At 38.3% G+C, this 21,932-nt stretch overlaps 1 protein-coding gene across 1 annotated transcript; it reads left to right on the top strand.

Annotated features, from left to right (window-relative positions):
* The first annotated feature begins 3,887 nt into the window (after positions 1-3,887).
* Positions 3,888-21,206, top strand: LOC130207886 (immunoglobulin-like and fibronectin type III domain-containing protein 1). Its single transcript, XM_056436624.1, has 23 exons — positions 3,888-4,083; positions 4,414-4,553; positions 4,909-5,008; positions 5,126-5,152; positions 5,438-5,483; positions 5,559-5,751; positions 6,683-6,796; positions 6,883-7,045; positions 7,145-7,417; positions 7,581-7,850; positions 8,583-8,707; positions 8,840-8,981; positions 9,089-9,382; positions 9,499-9,798; positions 12,627-12,803; positions 13,049-13,177; positions 13,777-14,085; positions 14,907-14,992; positions 15,079-15,271; positions 15,386-15,682; positions 17,666-17,992; positions 19,724-19,868; positions 20,735-21,206. Exons 1-23 carry the CDS (start codon positions 3,888-3,890, stop codon positions 21,204-21,206), a joined length of 4,518 nt encoding a protein of 1,505 aa, XP_056292599.1.
* The last annotated feature ends 726 nt before the right edge of the window (positions 21,207-21,932 follow it).

Consider the following 21,932-nt stretch of genomic DNA (forward strand, 5'->3'; position numbering starts at 1 on the left):
CACGATACATTTTTGTCCAATTGGCATGCAACTAATGCCAAAATGTTCATAATTCAATGCCCAATCTTGTGATATGTGAAGGTATGCGCTCTACCGAGTGCCCATTCTAGTTCTCTGTGTTTTAGCCTCTTAGTTGACGGACAACCAACAACACTGCAATGAGTTCAAAATCCAACCAGGACCCAAAAGGTAAGTGTAGAAAGTGTTCCGTTTGTTGTACAAGGAGATATGTTGTAGTTGTTATAAACTAGCGTGTTGTATTATTCATAATGTCCACATATTAAACATAAACCTGACCAACAGAGGTATGGGTATTACAAAAGGGATTTATCATGGAAATATGATGATAATATTATTATGCATAAATAATTGTTTGTGCTTTAACATTTTGTTAACTAGATCTAAATCCTCAAACTGTGAAATATGACAACCCAGTCAGTAGTTAGGGGGCTGTCTACATTAGAAAACCTGTGATTTAACAAGCCAATCAGATTTTTCATCCTGCAGCCACTCTAAATCGTACAAATATTAAATAAAGCAAAACGTGGGTCCCCTTCCTGATAAGTGCAAGCTAATCAGAATCCCCCCCCACACACACACACCTGAGTATCTCCACTCATGGCTTGAGAACCACTTTCTTAAAGGTGCTCCATATTTTTCTCGCAGGTCTAGCAGACTGTGCTTTCACACAGATGAACAGGTACTTTTAAAAAAGACAGCATCAGCAAGATGTCGTGTTTTCTTGAACATTAAGGCATGTTCAAGTATTCTAGTATGAACCTGAAAATTCACCTTTCATAAATATTAAATGATGTATCTACATTTCTCTCTCCAGTTGAATAGAATAAGCTTCTTTTTTTCTTCTTTCATTTTCCAAAGCCCAAACAATTGTAAAAAATGACTGCAGAAGAGGAAAAGGGAAGAAAATAAACAAAGACAGAAGAGAAATAGTTACACTCGCGTTTGAACTTCATTCGACATAAGAAATGCCACTTCTTTAGGACTTAGACTGCACTGAAGTCTATCACAAATACATATGAAGGACACAATGCATACCCATTTTATTTTAAACCTCCAAGTAACACTCTGAGAATGTCTGAAACCATTTACAATCATTCGAGAGGCCTCGTGTTGGTGACTCAAGAGTGGTTTATGGAAACTATATCCGCTTTAAAACAGCCAACAAATTCCTATTGGAAGTGTTGAGAAGTCTGCTGGTGTCCAAAGCATACAGTTCCCCCCCAGGAGTGATTGGTATGCGGCGACTGCTGTCCTACCAGACTTGGCTTATGTGTGAATCAATACTTGAGGAGCAAGAATCCGACCTGCATCCAGATGATATACTGTAAGGGCGTGAATCAATCCCCAGAGAGATGACACATGCAGCTTGATGAATATTCAATACATGCCCTCTAACCTGAGGAGGTCGGCGGCGGAATAAGTGATGAAGAATGTGTAATCTAAAAGCTACACAGAGCAGTGCTAGTGAAATAATAAGTCACGTCTTGATGGCAGTTATTTCAGAGAGAGCAGGAGCCGGTTCCACCTTGAAGTTCACGTTGAGGCCGCACGGTCAAAGTCATGAGTTAAAGTTGTGCTTTTAAAATAATAATTTAATCGGTTTCTTTTTCTTTCTGTGATTGTTATCACTCGTCTTCTTACGTGTGCTGTGCAGTGGCGAGATGATGGTGAGGTGAGATTAACCCTTGTGTTGCCTTCGGGTCAATTTGACCCGATTCAATGTTTCACCCTCCTGTCGCCTTCGGGTCAATATGACCCGATTCAATGTTTAACCCTCCTGTTACCTTTATATTTACTAACATATTTTACCCTTGAGGTCAATATGACCCCAGCTATTAAAATCTCCAGAAAATGATTAGAATTAATATTGTTTTCCAAGTTTAAGTGTGAGGTACTTTATGTTTGTTTGTTGACTCCCGAAAGAACACCGACATTAAACATTGAATCGGGTCAAATTGACCCGAAGGCGACAGGAGGGTTAAATATTGAATCGGGTCAAAATGACCCGAAGGCAACACAAGGGTTAAAGTAAGCAGCAAAAGCTAAAAGAATATATTTCTTTTAAAATGTGTGAATAGTGTGGCTGGCGCTCTATGAACTGCCCGTATCTAGGAAATCAAACAAGTCGTGGGTACTCGTGAAATATTGACCTTTTAAATGATGTAACCTTTGAAACATTTTAAAAACACTTAAATCTAGTCAGCTACAAGGACCTAGGGGAGAAACCTGATCAAGAGTGACGGAAGAGTAAGGATTACTTTATTCAAAAACAGGTCCAGCATTACAAACTGAACACACATGGAAAAGCATATTACATTTTTAAAATAGTGTAATTGCTAATATTTGTTCTTAATATATATATATATTTTAAATGGCTCCTTAGTGGCCTCTAACTCAACAGATTATGCTCCATCCCTCCAAAAACCAAATTGACTGGTCGATAATTCCCATATTCAAACACATACTGGACAATCACTGCGTAGCACCGGCCATCTCCGGCCAGGGTCTGACAACGATCCGGAAAAAGCCAGAAAAAAATCAGACTCAGCTTTACAGGAACAGTGTTGTTCCTTAATGTCATTGTCTTCCGTTTCGATCACCTGGTGATGTGATGATTCACTTCTACACTGAGATCTGTCGGCTTATCTTTATCTTTTCAATCTATTTTCGCTGCTAAATCAGTTTAAACATCCTGGATACATCCGTTTTACTCTTATTATGGACTTCCTCATTTCGCTTTTCTCTGAAATCCCTTTTTTGTCCTCCAGAAATGTGATTATGTTTAGCCATGGGGAGTGCAGTAAGTGAAAGCGTGGACTCCACGGCAGCTCCGACCGCTTGACGGAGTAGCAGCGGGGGGTCGGGGCTTAGCGAAGGGTCAACTGGTGGTGTTCTTTAAAAAATAAAAATAAATCCGAATGGTATTTAAGTTTTGGTATTTACAGTTAACTCTGGCATAGTTATAGAAAAAAAACATGAAACCTAAACAACATAGAGTTCCATCTGGCTAAAGACCTGATTTTAGGACAAGAGCTGTGGTAATTAGCAGTTTGCCTCGTCTCTATTATGCAGCTGTAATGTTCTGCTCAATGCCTGAGCTCCAGGCTGAATGAAGCATGAGGAGTTATGACGCTGCTGCTGCAGAGAAAGGAGCAGCCGTGTGTGTGTTGGGGGTATTTCAACAGCTGTTGGGTGAACTTACTGTTGGATGCTGAGTCATCCTACAGTTGAAATCCAAGAGTGGAAATAACGTTGACAAAATATGTCACTCATCTCTCATTGTGTCCATCTCCTCCACCACAGGAGGGATTCTGTTAAGCATCCCATGGATGATGCAGTTGCTATCGAGGCACCTTCACCTTATCATCATTTGTGTGTCTTAATTATAATGTAACTACATTCAGAATATAAATATGAGTTTTTTGGAATTTACATTAAAATAAATCAATGACAAAATAACTTCATTTTAACTGGTTTTGAGTGTTTTTGCTGCGTTTGCCTTGAGACAAAAACAGATAGATAGTTTAATCCAAATACATCAGCACAGTTTAAGAGTTAAACGTTTTTGCTGAGGAGGCAGCTGTCATGCTTGACCAACAGAAAGGAAACACTGACCTCTTGTGAAGTTCTAGCTTCACTGCAACTCGAAGTGAAAGCAGGAGTCACGTGTGTAATGCCCATCTGAACCCACCGTTTATAGGATGCTTTTTTTCTGACCGGCAGCACTTCTCTGCGAGGTATCCAACTACTTTTTTTTGCTAATCCACTCACAGTTGCTCACTGGATGATGAAAAGAGTTTACAGGACCTGTAGTGTTGACCCATATTACGAACCATCAGCACATAGTGGCGCCAAATCAACCACAAATGAAACATGAAGGATGGCCACACCAACAACATGACACAGCAGTGTTTACCTATTTCTTCCTGCTCCTAACAGTGGCCATCAAGAAAAGGTCCAGGGTCCCCGGGGTTATGATCACTCAGTGTGTCGAGCAACTGCCGGTAGGGAAGTCAACCCCTGACTTTGCCCGGAAGCCAATGCCCGTGACTACTCAAGAGGGTAAGACAGTTTTTTTCTTTTTTCTCCTTGTTTTCATCTTATGTTAAAAAAACAAAAGATCATCCTTGTGTGGTGTTTTCTACAAGGTGATACATTTCTGTATTTTCTTTTTGTAAAATAATATTTTCAGCATAACAAACTGTAAAATGCTGTCTATTTCACTACAAATAATGTTTTTGGGTTCATAAAAACTAAATCTTTAAAAAAAAAGAGGTTAAGAAACAACACCCACGAAAAACATTGATCGCAGCAACATTATCAACCACAATCTACAACTGTGTCACTGTCGTATGTCTTTCTTTCTGGGTTTTGTCCGTATTATTTTTCCAGGTAAAAAGGTATTTTTCAGAGCCATGGTTAGTGGAGAGCCGGCGCCAGCTGTGACATGGGGGCGTAATAAAGGCGAGGTCGACGACCCAGAAAAATACATGACCAGATACGATGAAAGAGCTCAAGAGCACGTCCTAGAGGTGAGAAACCCGTCTCTAAATACAACGCTTAATTGTATAATAACTACATTTGAACTGTGTGTTTTCGTTTTGAGACAAAACCAGATATATGTTAATAACATATATAATCCAACTACATCAGCACAGTAAAAGGTCTTGCTAAAACACAAATGCCCAAAGTCAAACGTTCATGAGTTATCCCTGCTGACCTGTATTAAATATGAATATTGCAATTATTTCAACATATGAGTTACACTTATTTATTTTTAATTTGTTCTCAACTTCCCAGTACTGAATTAAAAGAGTTCATTGATCATGATAATATGAAGCAGAGGCCTAAAGATGTAATCTAAATATGATAACATTGCTCCACCAGGTACTCTGTGTAAAACCAGATCAAGCCGACACCTACAAGTGCTTCGCCACCAATGAGTACGGAGTGGCCGTCTGCACGGCGACTCTCAATGTTATTGAAGGTAAAAGAATAGATTGTCACAAGGCGAATGTTTATCGGAAATGAATCAAATTAAAGAGTAATATACCGAATATTTGACGATTCACGAATAACTTTCTTATTTTGATTTTTTCCCCAGTTGGTTTCAAGAAGAAAGGCAAAGACGGTACGATACTTACTTCAGATCGAAGAAGTTCTTTTGAGTTCTCTTTACATGCAACGATTTATTTTAGAATTCCAGATAGTTTATAATCTTGAATTTTAATTTCAGAAGCAACAATAATAATGCGAGTTAAACATGATAAAATACTGAGACCTAAGCTTAAAAAAATGTATCGCAGACTTACAGATTTACAAATTAAATGTATCCGAGTTTGTTGTTTAGATAGAAACATATACAATGTTTGTTTTTTGTGATAGTGAAGTTATTTGTGATCTCATTTTCTTCTAGCAAATGAACAAGTAACACAAGATTTCAGAAAAATGCTAAAGAAAACGTAAGTTCAAGTGTTTGTTAATATGTACTGCTGCAGATCTACAAACAAATTTGACTCCATTTCTCTCTGTCTCAGTGTCGTCACCAGAAAAAAACAACTCCCGCCGAAGAAAGAAGGCGAAATTGATCCAAAGCTCATAGAACTGCTCATCTGCGCTCCGAAGAAGGACTACGAAAAAATCTGTGTCGACTTTGGCGTCACCGACTTCCGCTGGTTGCTGAAGAGACTCAACCAGCTGAAAAAGGAGACGCAAGATAAGCAGGCCAAGGTAGCGACCTGTGTGCAGTGTGTAACAACTGACCATGAACTCTACTTCATGGATTTTCAACCTGCAACAAGAGTCACTCCACGCCAGTCTGTGAAGTCTCTGGTTGTGTTCACAAGTGTGTTGCACCTGTAGCCACACCCACTGGTGATGTCACAGAAGTACTCTGCAGATAGATAACAAGTTAGACCACCGAAAGTGGTTGATTCATTAAAGAAAATCCTGGAAGCTACCATCTTCGCTCTGTGACATATGCACAAGGCCTCCTCTTGCTCTCCGTCCCTAACGTCCGTCTAGAAATGGGAAAAAGAGTTTTTAGGTTTGCTGTGGCTTGGAATTTGCTGCAGACTGATCTGGTCTCCGGGAACCAGCTCTCTGTATGTGTTTTTTTCTTAAAATAGATTAAAAGAGTTGGAGGGAGGTTCATCTGGTTGTAGATGTTTTCTTTGACTAAGGTTTGTGATTCTGTGTGAACTGGGTTATGATGACTTGAGTCTTAGTTTTTTTTTTTTTCATGCTGTGATCTAAAAAAAAAAATCTTTCTTTCTTTTTTTCTTTTATATTGTCTGTCACTGTTTTATGTTGTATTGTCTGAAACTTTGTGTAATATTCTACTGCTGATGTCTTGTCCAGGACACTCTTGTAAAGGAGATTTTTAATCTCAATGAGGCATTTCCTGGTTAAATAAATAATAAAAAATAATAAAATAAAAAAATCTGAACAAATAACCTTGTAAAAAGGGTGTTAAGTTAGTTTAAAAGCATGTCTAACGAAAAAATAAAGGATTTTTTGCGCACGGTGTGTTACGATGAGTACCAGTAATATCAATGTGATGCTCCTTGAGAACATCCACGCTCCATTCATGGCTGCTTCAGTTCAAATGTCGTGTCTTCAGCAGAAAAACATCTACAGATATTTAATTTCTTCTTTTCAGGTCGTGGAGCAGCTGGACAACTTAAAACAAATAGAAGTGCAACCAAATGGAAGAGCCGAGTTTAGCCTGGACATGAAACTCCATGATCCCGACAGCGCAATCAACTTATACAAGGTGAGCTCGTGTGTATTACACAATAAACTATTTAAAACTAATCACTGTTCAAATAAAAACTCATAAAAGTCTTTCTCTTTAAAAAGGACGGGACGATGCTTCCATACGGGGACGACGACGACTCAAAGCACAGCCTTAAGAAAACAGGGACAACATATCTGTTCAGCATCAAAGATGCCGATGCAGAAGATGCTGGTTTTTACCAGGTCGATGTTGAAGAAACAAATGTCCTTACGACTGACTTTCAAGGTGAGGTGTAGCTAATGCATCTTTAATAAACACAGAATGATTGGTGACAGTTGGTGAGAACTCAAGAGCCCCCCCCCTCTCCTCTCTCTCCTCTCTCAGTGCCTGCTGTGGAGTTCATAGCCAAGATCAAGGATGTGAAGGCCTCGGAGAGTGAGGACGCCATCTTCCAGTGCGTCTTGTCAACGCCCCTCAACAGAATCACCTGGTCCAACACGGCTTCGTCACTTGAACATGGGGACAAATATGACATCACCGTCTCAGACGACAAGCTAATTCACACGTTGAGAGTCAAAGACTGTAAATTGGGAGATAATGGAGCGTATTATGCTATCGCTGGCATAACATCCAGCTGTGCTTCTCTTAAAGTGGAAGGTGGGCCATCCTTTTTATATATATATATATATATAGATAGGTATCACACTATTAATCTCAGCTTGATAGTGTGATACCTGGATATGTACTCCTTGTATCTTTGCTTATTTGAAAAGTGTAAGAAAAGTTAACGACTCGTTATCCGTACTTCCAAATGGTAAAGGAAGCGAGGGCCACACTGGGAACCAAGTAGCATCGGAGCGGCAGGCCAAGCTACAAAAAGAGAAAGACGACCTGGAGGCAGCCAGACGAGCGCAGCCTGAAAGGGATGCCGCCGGGGACGGAGGTGATGGAGGCGAGGGCGGAGACAAGGGCGGAGACGGCACGGATAAAAACCTCCCGACGGAAGGAGGGGATGAAAATAAAGGGAACGATGCAGAGAAGAAAACGAAGCGAGTGCGAGCCGGTCCGTTGGTTCCTGACACCGTGATAGGTAAAACCCTGAAGACTGATAGTGTTGCTATAGTTTTGAGGCGCTGTTGTCATGACATTGTGTACTCATCAAAGCGTCTCGGTGCTACTCCAAGGTATTGGACTGGAGGTTTGAGTAGAACATACAGTTGGTCCAAACCTAGAGTAAAATATAAGAGATAGAGAGATAATTGAGGCTTATTTTTTATTATAAACTTCTTTAATCTTTTCTTTGTCCAGTGGGCACAGGTCTGATCTATAGATTCAGAATTTTTTTTTTTTTTAAATGTGGTATTTAATTTCTGGATTAAAATCTAAATCTTCCAATAACACATAACTCACTACAACAAGAAGTTCAGAGGCAGAAGAGTAACTGTTACCGGGCAGACAAACAATTAGGGACAATTCAATAGACACTGTAAAAGGATTATATTTCTATTTAGGGCAACTCTTTAATTTAATAATTATAAAGCACTTTGATGATCTACGATATGAAACATATTGTGCAGTATTGCATACATATATATATAAATATATATATATATATTGACATAATGGAAACAAGGAAGCCTTCAACTCTGTTTCTTTGTTTGCTCTGTTTAGAACACTCTCTTTATTTATTTGTATGGAATGGAACAATGAAGTTGTCAATTAAAATACATTATTATATTTACCATAAGTTGCATGTGGACAAACACTTTCAACGCAGTCATTTTTAATGATGTCCCAAAGTTGACTTTGTTCTTGCTTGCAGCTCGCGGCGTTCAGTTCGTCTGTGGCCTGTCGGACACCGTTGCTAATATCGGTGAACGGGCGGAGCTGTCTTGCAAACTAAGCAGCGACACCTCTGAGGGACGTTGGTATAAAAATGAGAAGCTGGTGAGTACAGAAGACTAGTGACATGAATATCCCCGTTTCCTAGCTTGCAGATCCCATAAAGGCCCATCATCGTCATCAACCTGCCTTCTTTTTTTCTCAATGTTTGTGTGATGGATCTTTTTATCTGACAAGCTAACCAGTGAGGATGGGGTAATAATGATCAAAGATGGAGCCTGTCACAGGTTGGTAATTGATTGCTGTAAAAAAGATGACGCAGCTGTGTACTGCTTTGAAGCCGAAGGCCGTAAATCAGAAGCAACGCTTAATATTCAAGGTCAGAAGAAAAGGCAATAACATGGTTTGGCATCAACTGATTCATTATCCCTTGGGTTATAAGGGGTGACGGTTTTTTGACGACAACTTTTTTCTCCAACACTGAAGATCCACCAATAATCGACGATGACGCGCTCGGAAAATTCACAAAGCCGGTCATTATAAAGGCAGGTGAAAATGCAGAGTGGAAGATGCCATTCTCAGGGGGGGCTCCGATGAATATACAGTGGTTCAAGGATGACGATGATCTTTCGCCCGCTCTCAATGTGAAGATTGAAACATCCGCCACTGAAAGCAAACTACGCCTTGTTAAGCGTCAAAGGAAAGATGGTGGCGAGATCAAAATAAAAATAAAAAATGAATTCGGTACGACGGAAGCTATTTCCAAACTTATCGTACTGGGTGAGTTGTCAAAAAGAGACTTCAAGTTTCCGTGTGTTTTGCTCATTGTTCTGGATGTATGGCGAGAAAAGCTTTCCCCGGTTTTCCCAGTATGACTATTTTCATTCCATTAACAGACAAACCCACACCGCCTCAGGGGCCGGTGGACATTATGGAAAGTGCCGTAACATCCGTGGAGTTTAAATGGAAGCCACCAAAACACAGCGGCGGATGCCCGGTCACACACTATGTCCTCGAACGCCAACAAGTCGGGCGTAATAAATGGTCAGATCTCGGTGAGATCCCCGGCAGCAACCCAAGTTATAAAGATTCAGACGTGACCCCCGGGAGGAGATACTGCTACCGGATCAGAGCCAAGAACGCAGAAGGCCTCAGTGATTCCCTGCAGACTGAGGACATCGCAGCTGGTGTATTACGTAAGTCTTTAGCTTGAGCCCAACGACGGCTTAGGAAACAAGCAAACAAAAGGTATTTAAAAACAATTTTTTTTTTTAAAGATGATGGAATTTTTTTTATTTATTTACATATATTTTAAGTTATTCATGAAAACAAAAGGTTTATATAGATATCGATATATATATATATATATACACATTTAAAAAATATAAAAATAAAAGGTTATACAGTATATATATTTTTTTATGTACATATAGTATAATGTATATATATACACATAAAAAAATATAAAAAAAAAGGTTATAAGGATTGTCTCGAAAATTAGAATATGATTTTGATGAGTTTTTTTTTTTGGTGTAAATTAAAAAAAAAAAAAAATGTCATGCATTCTGGATTCATTTAAAATTTTATTTATTTTTATTTGCTTTTATTTTGATTTAAAACTGATACTCAAATCAGAAATAAAAAATAAAATATCTATCTCTAAATATTATAAAATCATGAAAAATTAAACAAATAAACAAAATTGTTCAATTAACTCGTTTCACATTCGAAACACAAACAGCTGGGTTTCCTGTTATTTATCTTTTTTTTTTTGTTATTAATCTTTTTTTATAAAATTTTAAATATTTAATTTTTTTTGTTTTTTTTTTATAAATATTAAAAAAGCAATAAATAAAAATAATAAATCAAATAAATAAAATGAATATTTTCGTTGATTTTTTTTTGTTTTTTTAATTGCATTTAAGAAAATAAAAAATAAAGAACTTATTTAATTTTTATCTTCTGATTATATATTTTATATATTTATAGTATATATATAGTATAGGTTTATATATTATATATATATATATATATATATATATATATATTAGGCGTATGTTAATAATTAATTAATAACGCCGATTGTTAAAAATTTAACGCTAACGCAACTTTTTTTTTTTTTTTTTTTTTTTTTTTTTTTTTTTTTTTTTTTTTTTTTTTATCTTTTAAAACAATGACATTCTTTGCGAAAAAGGAGCAGAAACGAAAATAAGGATCAGTGAATCAGTTAAACTTCCTCTCTCCCCCTTCCTCCCGCCTCCCCTCTCCCTCCTTCCGTCTCAGAGGGGCGACACAGAGAGACACACGCGGCGGAAACGACGCGACGTGGAAAAAACGCAACGAACGGTCAATCAAAAAAAAACTCAACATGATTGGAGAAAAAAAAAAAAACTCACAATTCGGAAAAAACAAAAACCTAATCAGCTCACAGACAGAGGACCACATACAGACTCAAGGCAGAGGGAGACAGAGAGGACCGAGGACTTCAGAGAGAGCTGAGATCAGAGGACAACAGGGATTGTCACATGCAAAAGACTTTAAACGGGTTGACTTTAAACGAAAAATGTAATTTACAAAGAAAAAATTTTATTAGTAATAATTAATTTGAATATGAAAATAATATCAAATATGTATATTCTGTCAATAGTATCAGAGGTCACAGGTTAAGTTTTCAGTTTGTTATGTTTACTTTATTTTTTCTTCACAATTCTTTGTTATATCTTTTAATTTTTTTTTAACTTAATATACTTTTTTACTAATTTCTGTTTTTTTATCACACTGTTTATAATATTTGTCTTATTAAATACCCTTTTGTGCTGTAGCTGAAACACAGCTCTTTGTGGAGGTGTTTGTCCTAGTTTAATTTTAATCTTTTTAAAACTTATTGAACCTTGTTCCTTATTTTTACCTTAACCTTATTTTATATTTACCGCCTTTTACTCCTGTTGACCCGATTCAATGTTCCTTTTCCCTTTACCTTTTTATAATTATTTTAATTTACCTTTTCCCTTTTTTAGCAATTACAATTAATGTTAAATTATTGATTTTAATTAACATTTAATTTTGTTTGTTTGTTGACAGAATTTAGGCACTTTGATTTGACTTATTGAAAAACACCGTCAAATTAATGAGGGTGACACAAAGGTTGAATTAACAAAGGAAAGGGTGTAATATTGAAATGAACAAAATATTCAAATGAATATTTGAGGTTAAGTGATTTTTTTTTAAAATGGAGTCAGTTGAGCAAAGCCCAGAGAGTGGCAGGTGTTATTTGAATGTTGAATTTTTATCAGTTCTCAATTAATGGTATTTCACTGAAGAAACAAAAGGTTTATCATCCACTTATATTAAACCTCGCTGGGCACTATATGTAGGAGCCTCTTTTTGACACAGCTCTGTGTGAAGTTGTTTTTTAAAAAGAATGAACTAACTTTTAACTTTAATTCAGGATTCGCGATTAATTAATCGCGATCCATTAATTAATTAATCGTTTTTCCTTGAAAGCGATTAATTAGTTTTTTTTAAAATTATTTACTAAAATATATATACATTAAAAAAATAGAAAAATAAAAGGTTACATATATTTTTTATATTTTAAGTTAAGTCATGAAAACAAAAGGTTTATATATATATATAAATGTTTTTTTTAAATTCAAAAATCTATCTATTCTAAGTTACTTCATGATTTAATTCTTCACTCCTATCACCATAACATGCAAGAGTATTGTGACTATTGTGGATAGTCATTTTGGATGCTTCCACTAGGAGTTGCCAGAAGTCAGTCAAGCTTTAAGCATTTGAACTTGGCTCGATGACAAACCTTTTCATAATGCATCACGGAAATATGTTTGCATCAATTAGAGGAAAATAAAACTTCATCCAACTCCCAAAGGAGGTAATACAAGTTGAAACGTCTGGTTTTGTGAACAGACTCACAGCGAGGTGCAGACACTGTACACTTTTGGATGGAATAAAAAGCAACAGAATAACACAGAATAGTAAAAATGTCCCGTTTCCTCCACAGGTTATCCCGGATCCCCAACAGCACCAAAAGTGGTCGGTGCCTTTAAAGATTGCATCAATCTGGCATGGTGTCCTCCATGTGACACTGGAGGAACCAAAATAGTGGGATACAACTTGGAAAAGAACAAGAAGGGCACAAATTACTGGAGCCTTGTAAACCATGGGGTGCCTATTACAGGTATCCAACTCGTATGGCAATCTGCAAAAATATACTTAATAACCCAGTGTGAATATTAATTATTAAAGGTGTGAATCTTCACTGGCTTCTGAACTCCATTTTATTCAGAAAGTGCTTTTGAAAATCCGACTACGACGTTCTATAATATACCAAATATATAAATATGCATACCTCTAATGCATGTACGGCAACACAGTTTTACATTTCTAGTAATGTGACAAGTAAACATCTTTCTTTTTCCACAGATACAAAGTATGCAGTGAAAGATGTTTTTGAAGGGGCAGCATATGAATTTCGGGTGTCTGCCATCAACTTATCTGGAGCTGGAGATCCTAGTATTCCATGTGACACGGTAATCGCAAGAGATCCAATGAGTAAGCCTGAACACTGAATTATACTCTATTGCAGTTGTATCCACTAAAAACTAGAACGGGCACTCGGTAGAGCGCATACCTTCGCCGCAGCCACATTTTGGCATTAGTTGCATGCCAATTGGATAAAAATTGACCGCGCTATGGTAAAAAGAAGATTTTTACCTTTTCATGACCTTGACCTTTGACCCGATCAATCCCAAAATCTAATCAAATGGTCCCCGGATAATAACCAATCATCCCACCAAATTGCATTCGACTTAAAGAAGATGTTGACCTTTTCATGACCTTGACCTTGACCTTTGACCCGATCGATCCCAAAATCTAATCAAATGGTCCCCGGATAATACCCAATCATCCCACCAAATTTCATGCGATTCGGTTTAACACTTTTTGAGTTATGTAAATAACACGCAAACACGCACGCATACAAATAAATACACAGCGATCAAAACATAACCTTCCGCATTTTCAATGCGAAGGTAATGATACAAGTCATGCATCATGGTGAACCTGTTTAACATAATGCTCTCTCTATCGCTTTAGTGAATATATAAACATGGCAATGTTGGGCCAATAACCTCTCATTTCTGCATTTTCAGAACCTCCAGGGAAAGTCACAGATCTGAAGTTAACATCCTCCAATTACACCACATTTTCACTGGCTTGGACAAAACCTAAAGAAATAAAAGGGGTGGAGGATGAAGCCCGAGGCTACTATGTGGAGATCAGACCAATAGAAAACCTTGAATGGACTCGTTGTAATGCCATCTCAATTACTTTAACTTCCTACACCGTGCTTGGCTTGAAGGCAATGGCCAGCTACTGGGTGAGGGTGATTGCCACCAATTATGGAGGCGATGGAGAACCTCACGGCTTCGACAGTTACGTCATTGCTATGCCTCCTCCTGGTAAGATTTTGTTTCCCCATATTTTGGATTTAAAGATTGATGTGACATGACCGTTTTAAGAGCAATGTGCAGGATTTAGTGACATCAAGTGCTGAGGCTGCAGATGTCTAACGTAAAAACTCGACAGCCTCTGTCGTGTATTTGATTTGTCCATTCTGGGCTACTGTAGAAACATGGAGGTGCAACATGGCGGACTCCATGAAGAGGACCCGCTCCCCGTAACCAAACGCAGAGTAAAGCATTTTTAGGCGACCAAAAATGTTCCATTTAACTTTCAAATAGTGAAAACGCCATATGAAAGGGTTAAAGTTTTAACATGAAAACAGTCAAGATCACTCTGTAGTCTTGACCTGTCATCACAAGGTAGCCTTACCCGAAAGCATACCCTGCTTTATGGTTTATTGTACTCTAAATAGGACCATACATTAGTATATTAACATCATGGTGTATTGAAGACTTTAACTAGAGATTTAGCCAATAAACTCATGTTAACAATGTTTACGAAAGTAATAAATCAAGTAAGAAGTTGGGAAATTCTAATAAACATCTGTACAATCAGACTTCCTTTTGCAACCAGATGACTCGCCCCTTGATGGCCATAAGAAAGAATGCAAGTTTAAATTTTCTTCAGCATTGTCTTTGCTCTTCAGGCCTAGAGGCTGCTGCTTAAAATGTAAAGTATGTGGCTTGTTTGAAAATAAACAATGAATCTCTGGACATGTCATGAGATGTGAGTGTAAAAAATTAAAGAATGAGAACAATAACAGACTATCAATTTCCTGAATTGTATAATTACAAGAATCTAAATGTTACCCTCACAGTAAGGCCAAAGTTTAAAGATCGCAACATGAAGACCTTCATGGTGGTACGATCTGGCAATACTGTCCGTCTGAACATCAACTTTGAGGTATTGTGCAATAGATTTTCCTCCTAATGGGTTTATTGGAAATGTAATAAATCTAATTAACAAATTGATGTTCTTTCTGCCTGCAGGCCTCCCCCCTGCCACAAATTGTGTGGCAAAAAGATGGTACTCCAGTGTCCAAACATGTGACCGTTACCAGCTCTGATAAAGGCTCTCAAATGTTAATCCCCACATCTGAGCGGTCCGACAGTGGCATCTACACCCTGACCGTCAAGAACAGTGTCGGCCAGGAGAGCGTCAATGTTGAAATCAGAGTCACAGGTGAACCTCAGTGGGCACGGCCATGAAGAGATGAACTGAGCCGGATACAACAGGTACGGTTTGTTGCATCAAAGATACACTTGTCTTAACTCAGACCTCTGTCTCTGGACGTAGATGATCCCAAGCCTCCAGGTCCAGTGGAGCTGAGTCAGAACATCCCAGGAACAGTGACTCTGTCCTGGACCTCCTCTCCGGATGAGAAGAGGGATGACAGACTACACTACATGGTATCCATGCGTGACTCCTTCAAACGCACTTGGAGGACAGTGGCTGACAACCTCTTCAACAATAAGTTCACAGTTATCAATATTATGTCTGGACGGGAGTATAACTTCAGGGTCTTCGCTAAAAATGACATGGGTCTGTCACCATGTTCCGAATCCCCTGTGTTTGGGACCATGCGTCCAAAAGGTTGGTGTCTATGGTTAAATCACGAAGGACTGTTTGTCTATTGATCCCTCAGGTGTACTGACTTAGGATAGACAGCATACATGGAATGAATTACAGAGGATTTTAAAAACGTGCATGTCTCACCCCATGTTGAACTTCTTTATGATTTCAACTACTTAGTCAGAAGTGTATTTAAAATGGAACTGTTCCAGAGATAAGAAAGCAACACTGCAATACTGCAAAAAGGCATACGGACAACTTAATCTTGCTCACGAGTTAAGTTTTATTGTGAAGTTCATTCCATCTATCCAGACAAGTGAAGAGTAAACAGAACATTAAGCGTAAACTTGACGACTTGTAAGACTTTTTATTAAGAGTCCCTAAGCGAACACCATTTCCCACAAGTCCATTTCTTTGGTGAAATGTCATCATCTTGACAGACTGAGACCAGTTTAACTGTGATCTACTAAACTAGGCCTACCTGAGAACCAGAAGAACAGACTCTCTCTCAGTGATGGAGATTACAGCTAAAGAGTTGAAACACTGACATTAGAAGAGCGTGTAAGGGGAAACAGTTGGCGCATATTAAGAATTTAAGAATATACACTTTTATTAATCCCCAAGGGGAAATTAGTTCTCTGCATTTAACCCATCCTTAGTTATTAAGGAGCAGTGGGCTGCGGTGAAGCGCCCGGGAAGCAACTGGGGGTTCAGTACCTTGCTCAAAGGACACTTGACTTGCAACTAATGGGGAGGGATCGAGAACCAACACCCCCACGCAGCAGGAGCAGCTCTCTTACCTCACTGAGCTAAAGCCGCCCCAAATTGTAGTGTGTGTGTGTGTGTGTGTGTGTGGAGGGGGGGGTGGCTGTCTCTTGGCCCAGTGGGATCAAGTTCAACAATTAACTAGGTTATGCTACTGACAATACAAGTTATATGTATTAAAATGATGGATCAATACATGTACTGTTATCATTAAAGGTATTTCAAATTGTCATCAAAGTTAGGCTGGATTTTGGTGAGGGAAAAGTTGTCATTGCCACATTTATTTTCCCGTTTTGAAGTAACCAACTTGACCTTTTGTGTTTTATAATCATATTAAGTATATATATATATATATACATATAAATATATATGTATATATATGTGTACTGTATATATACACTACCGTTTCAAAGTTTGGGGTCATCCAGACAATTTCGTGTCTTCCATAAAAACTCACTTTTATTTATCAAATGAATTGAAAATTGAATAGAAAATATAGTCAAGACATTGACAAGGTTAGAAATAATGATTAATATTTGAAGTATTAATTTTGTTCTTCAAACTTCAAGCTCAAAGGAAGGCCAGTTGTATTGCTTATATCACCAGCATAACTGTTTTCAGCTGTGCTAACATAATTGCACAAGGGTTTTCTAATCAGACATTAGTCTTCTAAGGCGATTAGCAAACACAATGTACCATTAGAACACTGGAGTGATAGTTGATGGAAATGGGCCTCTATACACCTATGGAGATATTTCATTAGAAACCAGACACTTCCACCTTGAATATTAATTTACCACATTAACAATGTATAGAGTGTATTTTTGATTAATGTTATCTTTATTGAAAAAACAGTGCTTTTCTTTGAAAAATAAAGACATTTCTAAGTGACCCCAAACTTTTGAACGGTAGTGTACGTGCAAAATAAAGCATTGGACGCAGGAAGAACAGATTTCGTAGCTGTGAACTCAGCTTACTCGGTCAACATAGCATTCATAGAGGAATACATTTGTTCAATCGACAACAATTAGTATTTTGAGTACTAATATAACCAATATTGTGTTTACTTTTTCTATTTCAAAAAGCGTTCTAATTCATATAGCAAGTGCTGTGGTAGATCATCATTTATTTTTGCAGAGACAAAAATAAACGAGAGCTGAAGATATTGCATCGAGTGATAAGTTTGAAGACAAGCGGCTATTTGTGAAAGCCTAACCGTTGCGTTTCGTTGCGTTTCAGGAAAGTTCAAAGTGAACCCGCCAGAGAGAAAATCCCTCGACTTGCAGTCACCGCCGTCATTCATCGTTCCCCTGAAACCGCGTACCGCTCCGCAGGGTTACGAGAGCTACATGAGCTGCGCGGTTCGGGGAGATCCAGCTCCACGAGTGACGTGGTACCACAACAACATCAGCCTGAACACCAACACCAACTACCACGTCACCAACGTGTGTGGAGTCTGCTCCTTGCTCATACTGACGGTGGGACCCCGAGACCACGGGGGATACAAAGTGCTCATCGAGAACAAACTGGGGACGGCCGAGTCCTCCATGACACTGGTCGTCAGAGGTATTAACACTTGTGTGATGTTTACAATGCTGTGTCTGGACCCTGAGGAAGGATTTGAGTGAGCAGTAAGTCAATGAAACTGAGAGAATCCATATGTTTCTTTGCAGAGTGAAGAAGAAGAGCTGCAGCTGCCGAACAGAAGCTCGACCAAAAGATGTCGTTTTAAATCAATTATCCACAATGTAGTGACAACTCATTCATTTGAAATGCTAGTGTGAGGCTCCGCTATATAAACCCGTATATTAAGAAAGTACCAAAACATGAATTTTAGTCTTTTTGGAAAATATTATTTCCTGTAGGCCTACTATTAAACTTTGGAGATACTTCAAAATCCTGCTTTTATTTTCTGAAAATTAGTTAACCCTCCTGTTACCTTCACATTTACTAACATATTTTACCCTCTGGGTCAATTTGATCCCAGCAATTAAAACCTCCAGAACATTATTAGAATTAATATTGTTTCCCAAGTTTAAGTGTGAGGTACTTTATGTTTGTTTGTTGACTACCTAAATAGCCCTTTAAATATATTAAAAAGTTGATATTTCTTATATGTTTGACACAGTGAAAAACAGCCTGGGGTCAAATTGACCCCAAAGAACACCGACGTTAAACATTGAATTGGGTCAAATTGACCCTAAAGGTAACAGGACGGTTAAGAAAGTACCAACACATGAATTTTAGTCTTTTAGGAAAATATTATTTCCTGTACTATTAAACTTTGGAGATACTTCAAAATCCTGCTTTTATTTTCTGAAAATTAGTTAAAATACAAAATATGATGAATGAATTTTATGTAAACATTTTAAAGTTCTACTGTTCAATGATCTTAAATTATACGTATCATGTAACACCAAAGTCGTTTTAGAAGCTTCATATGGGATAAATGTAGTGCAGCTGCATTCACTTCCTGCTTGTTTTACACACTATTGTTCTGGACAATGAGCATTTTGGTAGAGATACAGAACATGTTGTTTCTCTCTTACGGTCGGCTGGCGTTTTTCTATGAATACAGAACTGTTTCCATTGCTGACTTACATGTAATTGATAAACGACAGCCTTGGGAATTGTGACCCTTGCCCTGAACACCACCGTCTAATCCGTTACACACAAAGGCAACATGACACACCTTCCTGTCAACCGGTTCACGTCATTGGTCGATTTGAAAATGACAGCTGTCAGCGAGTTTCAACTGACGACCAGGCTCCATGGACATGCTTTGCGCAGGAAGTGGAAAATAAAAGAGTAAAACATATTAAAATGCTTTACATAAGTAGTTTTTTTTAAAGTACTTCGAATTTAAATGAGTTTATTATGTTCTACTAAAATTCTACTCTTGGGGTTTCATTTCTATTCCACTACATTTATCGGATGGTTACATTTCAAGTATATTTACAAGCGTGTCAAATGTGATGCATTACTACAAATAAACACCGCAACAGCACGTAATCTGGCTAAACCTGGACCACCTTTAAAAGTATAACGGTGCTTAACATTACACATGCTAAGCCTTTGAAAGTTATTATGAACAGAGTATTGTCTTATATGTGTTTGTATATTGATAATTATACCCATTATTTTGCTAATGGCACTGCACTTTCCATTGAAAGTAAGTTTGAAAGTGATGAATGTAAGACCTTTGTAATCTAAGTAGTGTTACACTGGTATTATACTAGTGGTGGATCTCTCGGCAGACACATACCATGAGCAAGACAAACTCCAATACCTCTTCAGTGTGGTTGTTCATCGTCGTCTTCACAACCGGGGCCTCTGTGATGGGGTGGTTTTGTGCACAGCAGCAGCAGAGCCTCGACCAACTGTCGGAGACTTTTACAACGAAGCAAAAGAGAGTCGCAACCCTCCAGCGGGTGGTGGAGATGTCCGGGGCTCAGGTGACATTAACTTAGTTTTTCTGTGTTTTCCTGCAGGGTTGGTCACGGACATGTTAAATACTGAGATGGTACTTGTATTTACTGATTTAGTTTAGTTATATTGTGTACTAAGGTCAAATATATTGACAACTTCGTTGCAGGGGCTTATTATCAGTGCATGGCTGTGCAAGTGCAACAGCTGTCGAGGATATGCCTTCAAAATAATTTCACAAAATATTCACAATTGTTGTTTTTGAAAGAATGATTTAATATGAATTAACAAACAACTATACAAGGATGCACGTGAAAAGTCTCTTTTATACCTGTGTTGTCGGCGGCATTGAGAGAATATTATGACTGAAAATCTAGGTCTGTGATTTTATTTTGAAAAGCTATGGATGACCAATGTCTTGTTGTCAATGTTTGACTTACACGTGTTCATTTTAGCACGACTTGACTTTCAGTGGCATTTAGAGCCCCGACGACTATTGTGAAATAGTAATAGCCTTATGCTAAATATATTGTATCATTATCAGCAATGATTGCCACCAGCTGTCTGTCCCCGTGTTTAGGCTAATAGTATATTTCCTAAATAGTAAATATAGTTATCAATAGTTTGGAGTGTCTTAAAAAAAAAACACTGCTCAGTGATATATTTTTTTAACACTACCCACAATGGCCTAATACACACAGAGAGATCAACAGTTATAAACAATAATTCGATTTTGCTGACATGTATATTGTCTAATGGAAGGCTAAATATTAGCATATTGTACCAACACTACCTACAGCAATATGACAGCTCAGCTCAGATTGAAAATGTTTGAACTGAAATCAAACCACATGGCTAAATAAGGTTTATCTCAATCTCTAGACTGATACTGGTGTTGAGGCTGTTTGCCCTGGAGGAGGCCCAGAAACAGGCTCAGAAGACGGCTGAATTTGCTCTGGCCACTTCAGAGAAGTTGAGGAATTTCGACAACTACGATGAGCTGTGGGCCCTCCAAGATGAGACGGACTCTCGACTGACTGAGATAAAGCAGGTCGTCCTGTCCGTCACAACCCTCCAGGCCATGTTCAGTCACCACAGTGAGGAGTTCGAGGCTGTGAAGGAGAGCGTCGTGGCCGGTTTGAGCTCCAGCTCGGCACTGGCCGAAAATGTGGCTTGGTTAGCCGGTGCTGTGCTCGGTGCATCCGCCAGAGTTGACGAGCAGGTTGCATCGGCAGAGGCTCTTAATGCTCAGTTAGACGGTCAGGCCTCAGACCTGAGTGAGCTGAAAGAGTCACTGGACCTTCATAAAGATGTACTTCACACAAACAACCAGGAGATGGCTGCAATAAAGTGAATAAAGTTTCACTCCCAGGTAAAATAAATAACAGCTACTTTCTCCTTTCAAATACCTGAGGAATTAAAAATGAATAACCGAACCAATTATTTCAGTTGGCGAATGCTTCCTCTGGGTCAATGGAAGCTCAATCAAATGAGGAGGGTCCAGCGGCAGAAGAGTTTGTCTCCACTACAGCACAGAATGCCGCTGAGGTGACGGAGGACATTGACAATGAAGCAGAAGAGGAGGAGGAGGAAGCAATGCAAGAAGAAGCCATTGCAAGGAGGAAGAAGAAATTACACCACAAAAGGAAAAAGAAATGTCAACACAAAAGGAAGAAGACGAGGACAATACTGTGGGTGCAGGGGAGGAGGAGGTTGCAGAAGACACTGTCGAGACGGTCATGTTTTAGACAAATCTTTGGAAGAGGAGGTATCCAAAGAAGTTGGAGAGACTGTAGTGGAAGATTCTAGTGAATTTAATGGCGAGGTCTTCATGGACGTAAATGGGGAGGTCGTGTAGCACTTGAAAGTCATTAGTTCACAAGATTGTGATTTTTTTAGTCTTATTGGGATCAATGGGAACCATTTTTACACGCAGCACACTTTCTTGCAAATTATTTGACGTATTTCTTTTGTTCTAGAAATGACTTGCATTTGATGCATTTAGCATAGATGTATGTCATATGTTGTCAGTTAAATATACAAATGTATAGTTGGCAGAAACACTGAAACGACTTTAGTC

The sequence above is a fragment of the Pseudoliparis swirei genome, chromosome 18 (genome assembly GCF_029220125.1).
Source record: "Pseudoliparis swirei isolate HS2019 ecotype Mariana Trench chromosome 18, NWPU_hadal_v1, whole genome shotgun sequence".
Classification (NCBI taxonomy): Eukaryota; Metazoa; Chordata; class Actinopteri; order Perciformes; family Liparidae; genus Pseudoliparis; species Pseudoliparis swirei.

What these genes read in the sequence shown, in the direction of transcription:
- LOC130207886 (XM_056436624.1), top strand. Translation starts at nt 3,888, where the DNA reads ATGAAACATGAAGGATGGCCACACCAACAACATGACACAGCAGTGTTT. An exon ending in CTCAAGAGCACGTCCTAGAG is followed by an intron (nt 4,554 to 4,908) that starts GTGAGAAACCCG and finishes TTGCTCCACCAG; the next exon opens with GTACTCTGTGTAAAACCAGA. An exon ending in CATGACACTGGTCGTCAGAG is followed by an intron (nt 17,993 to 19,723) that starts GTATTAACACTT and finishes ATACCTCTTCAG; the next exon opens with TGTGGTTGTTCATCGTCGTC.